This window comes from Geospiza fortis, unplaced genomic scaffold (genome assembly GCF_000277835.1).
Source record: "Geospiza fortis unplaced genomic scaffold, GeoFor_1.0 scaffold265, whole genome shotgun sequence".
Taxonomy (NCBI): domain Eukaryota; kingdom Metazoa; phylum Chordata; class Aves; order Passeriformes; family Thraupidae; genus Geospiza; species Geospiza fortis.
In genome coordinates this window covers 2,447,139-2,449,401 of record NW_005054393.1, presented here as the reverse complement: position 1 = coordinate 2,449,401, position 2,263 = coordinate 2,447,139, and the positions used below count along the sequence as shown (strand labels likewise).

The 2,263-nt window shown below is 44.6% G+C and overlaps 1 protein-coding gene across 2 annotated transcripts in view; it reads right to left on the bottom strand.

The window, feature by feature from the left end:
- BLVRA (biliverdin reductase A) overlaps positions 1-2,263 on the bottom strand; it is a 29,676-nt gene that overhangs the window by 9,638 nt on the left and 17,775 nt on the right. For both annotated transcript variants that reach the window (XM_031060873.1, XM_005425697.2), the window contains 2 exons: positions 1,175-1,294; positions 452-549 (listed from right to left, as the gene is read on the bottom strand). In XM_031060873.1, the coding sequence (XP_030916733.1) occupies positions 452-549; positions 1,175-1,294 (218 nt within the window). The remainder of the gene's footprint in view (positions 1-451; positions 550-1,174; positions 1,295-2,263) is intronic.

The following is a 2,263-nucleotide window of genomic DNA, read 5'->3' as shown; positions in this document are numbered from 1 at the left end:
AACAAGCTGTCTTCCAGACAGGAATGCCTTGCTGGCCTACAGTAGCATGAGCAGCTGTGTGTGGCCAGCACTTCACAAATGCTAGAAGCTGGGAGAGCTGTCTGCAGTTTCATTTCCAGGGAGAGAGAGGACAGAGAATTGCACAAGTTCAATAGCTGCACTCATCAAGTGCTTCACTATCACAGTGACAGAAGTTTTCCTCTTTAACTGCATTCTAAGTGTCACAAATAGAGGCTAGAGTTTTTGTGAAGGCAAAGATATCTTACTCCTAGCATTTACATTTGTGTGTTTGTTCCCCTGTTGGCACAAGTCCTAGACTGGCACATCTGAGACAGTCATACTCCCTTGCATGTGATGACCAAAAGTAGGCTGGAGACTTGCCTTTGAGTTAGTGCTTTTGGTGCTACCCAACAGGTAAAACTGCTTATGCTCTTGAGAACAAATGTGTTACCTTTCTGCTCAGCCATCTCCCAGAGCTCATGGGCTGCCTTAGCAGACAAAGCCATGGGGTACTCAACAAGGACATGTTTCCCAGCTTCTAAGAACATTCTGAAAGGGATAAAAGATCAGCCATTAAAAAGAATATTATCCTAATCCTCTCTCACCATGCAAACTGCTTCTCATTCCCACAGCCAGCTTCACACGGAGAGATGCACAACATGGAGTAACAGAAATAAATGGCAACTTTCCTAGGAAGGATGGTGTGGCGGCTACATCACACACTTAAACAGCAGGGGAGTGGGGTTTTAATTCTTCTTTTGCCACAGAATTCCCTCACTCCCCTACATCAAGTTGCTAAAATGCTACAGCATTAAGCACTGCAATTTCTGACTTACAGACATGTAAGCAGTTGGAGTGGGGCACTGGACTACCCTTCCACAATATAATCTGTGAGGAAAGGCTTTAAATCCTGTTTTAAGCTGCCTGTCCATCAAACACAGGCCTAGAGGTGCAGAAATGGAATTACTTGGGAAATTAATGCATGTTAAATCCCACTCTCTTCCAGGGCTTATTGGTGCTCTAGGGAACTCACTATCATTCACTTCAGGCTTTTAGTCTGGCAGTCTTTCCTCAGTGTTCATATCTTCTCCTGCAACAGCTTCACACAGCTCCTCTGTGCTTCTAAAATACAGGGGAAAGGGGGAAAAGAACAGGGGAAAACCCTCCAAAATACCTGATGGTTTCTTCATGGCTTTTGTTCTCCGTGCTGATGAAGGCCGCATGGATGTCTTTGTTTCTCAGAGCATCTTCCAGGCTAATTTGCTTAGCCTCATTAATATTGCCAAAACTTCTCCTGTACATTTAGCATAAATACAACCAGAGCATATGTCACAGTCCATTCTTCCCAACTACATGCTGTGTAGCAGTACTTAAAAATTGCTCCCATGGACCACTGTCTCACTGAGTTCAACCAGGGTATAACAACCAATTTCTTATCCAGGAAGAGCATGAGCACTTACAGACAAAAGTGGAATGGAGAAGAGAACCAAAAAAATGCACCATTGTGCAGGAGGTGGTATCAGTCCAGAAACTGGCCTGCTATTGAACTGTCAAGTCCTTTTTGGTTTTGGTGTGTTGGTTTTTAATAAGCATTATAACCAAAGAGATGTAAAAGAGTGACTTGAAAGAGGACAGTGCTCCTATGGGAGAACTTCTCCCCACCATCCTGGACAATGTGGACAGAAGCACTGGAGATGGCACGGATGCACACAACTGCAAGTACAGACAAGCAGGAGAGGGACAAAGCAGATGTTTGGCTGTGATGGCTCACCTTGCAACGCACACAGCATGCCAGTGCTAAGGGGAAAGCTCTCTTGGGCAGTAGGCTGAGCACAGCTCCAGCTGAAAAAGAAAAACACAATCCCTCCAAAAGCCCTTTGCATTACTACTGGCTGGAGCAGGCACCTTGACAGTGTTAGGACAGGTGACAGAGGGCAGGAAAGCAGGCTAAAAGCAGGACTTGAAAGCAAAGACAGGCAGTGATTGTGTGTGATGGGGATGCAAGGAAGATTTCTGTGAATCACGCATTTTAACAGCACTGTTTCTCACAAAAAAACAGTGGTAGAAACCCTATCTTCAGTGCTCTTCAAGGTTACCTGTAGCACTGACAGAGCCATCAGAGAACCAAAAATGTATTTGGCAGGAAAATAAAGTGGGTGACTTGATCAGTCCCTTCTGTCTCAAACAGTGCTGCACAATTTAGATATAGCTGGAAAAATACATTCACAACCTGAGATCCATTAAAGGTATTGCCCAACTCTTT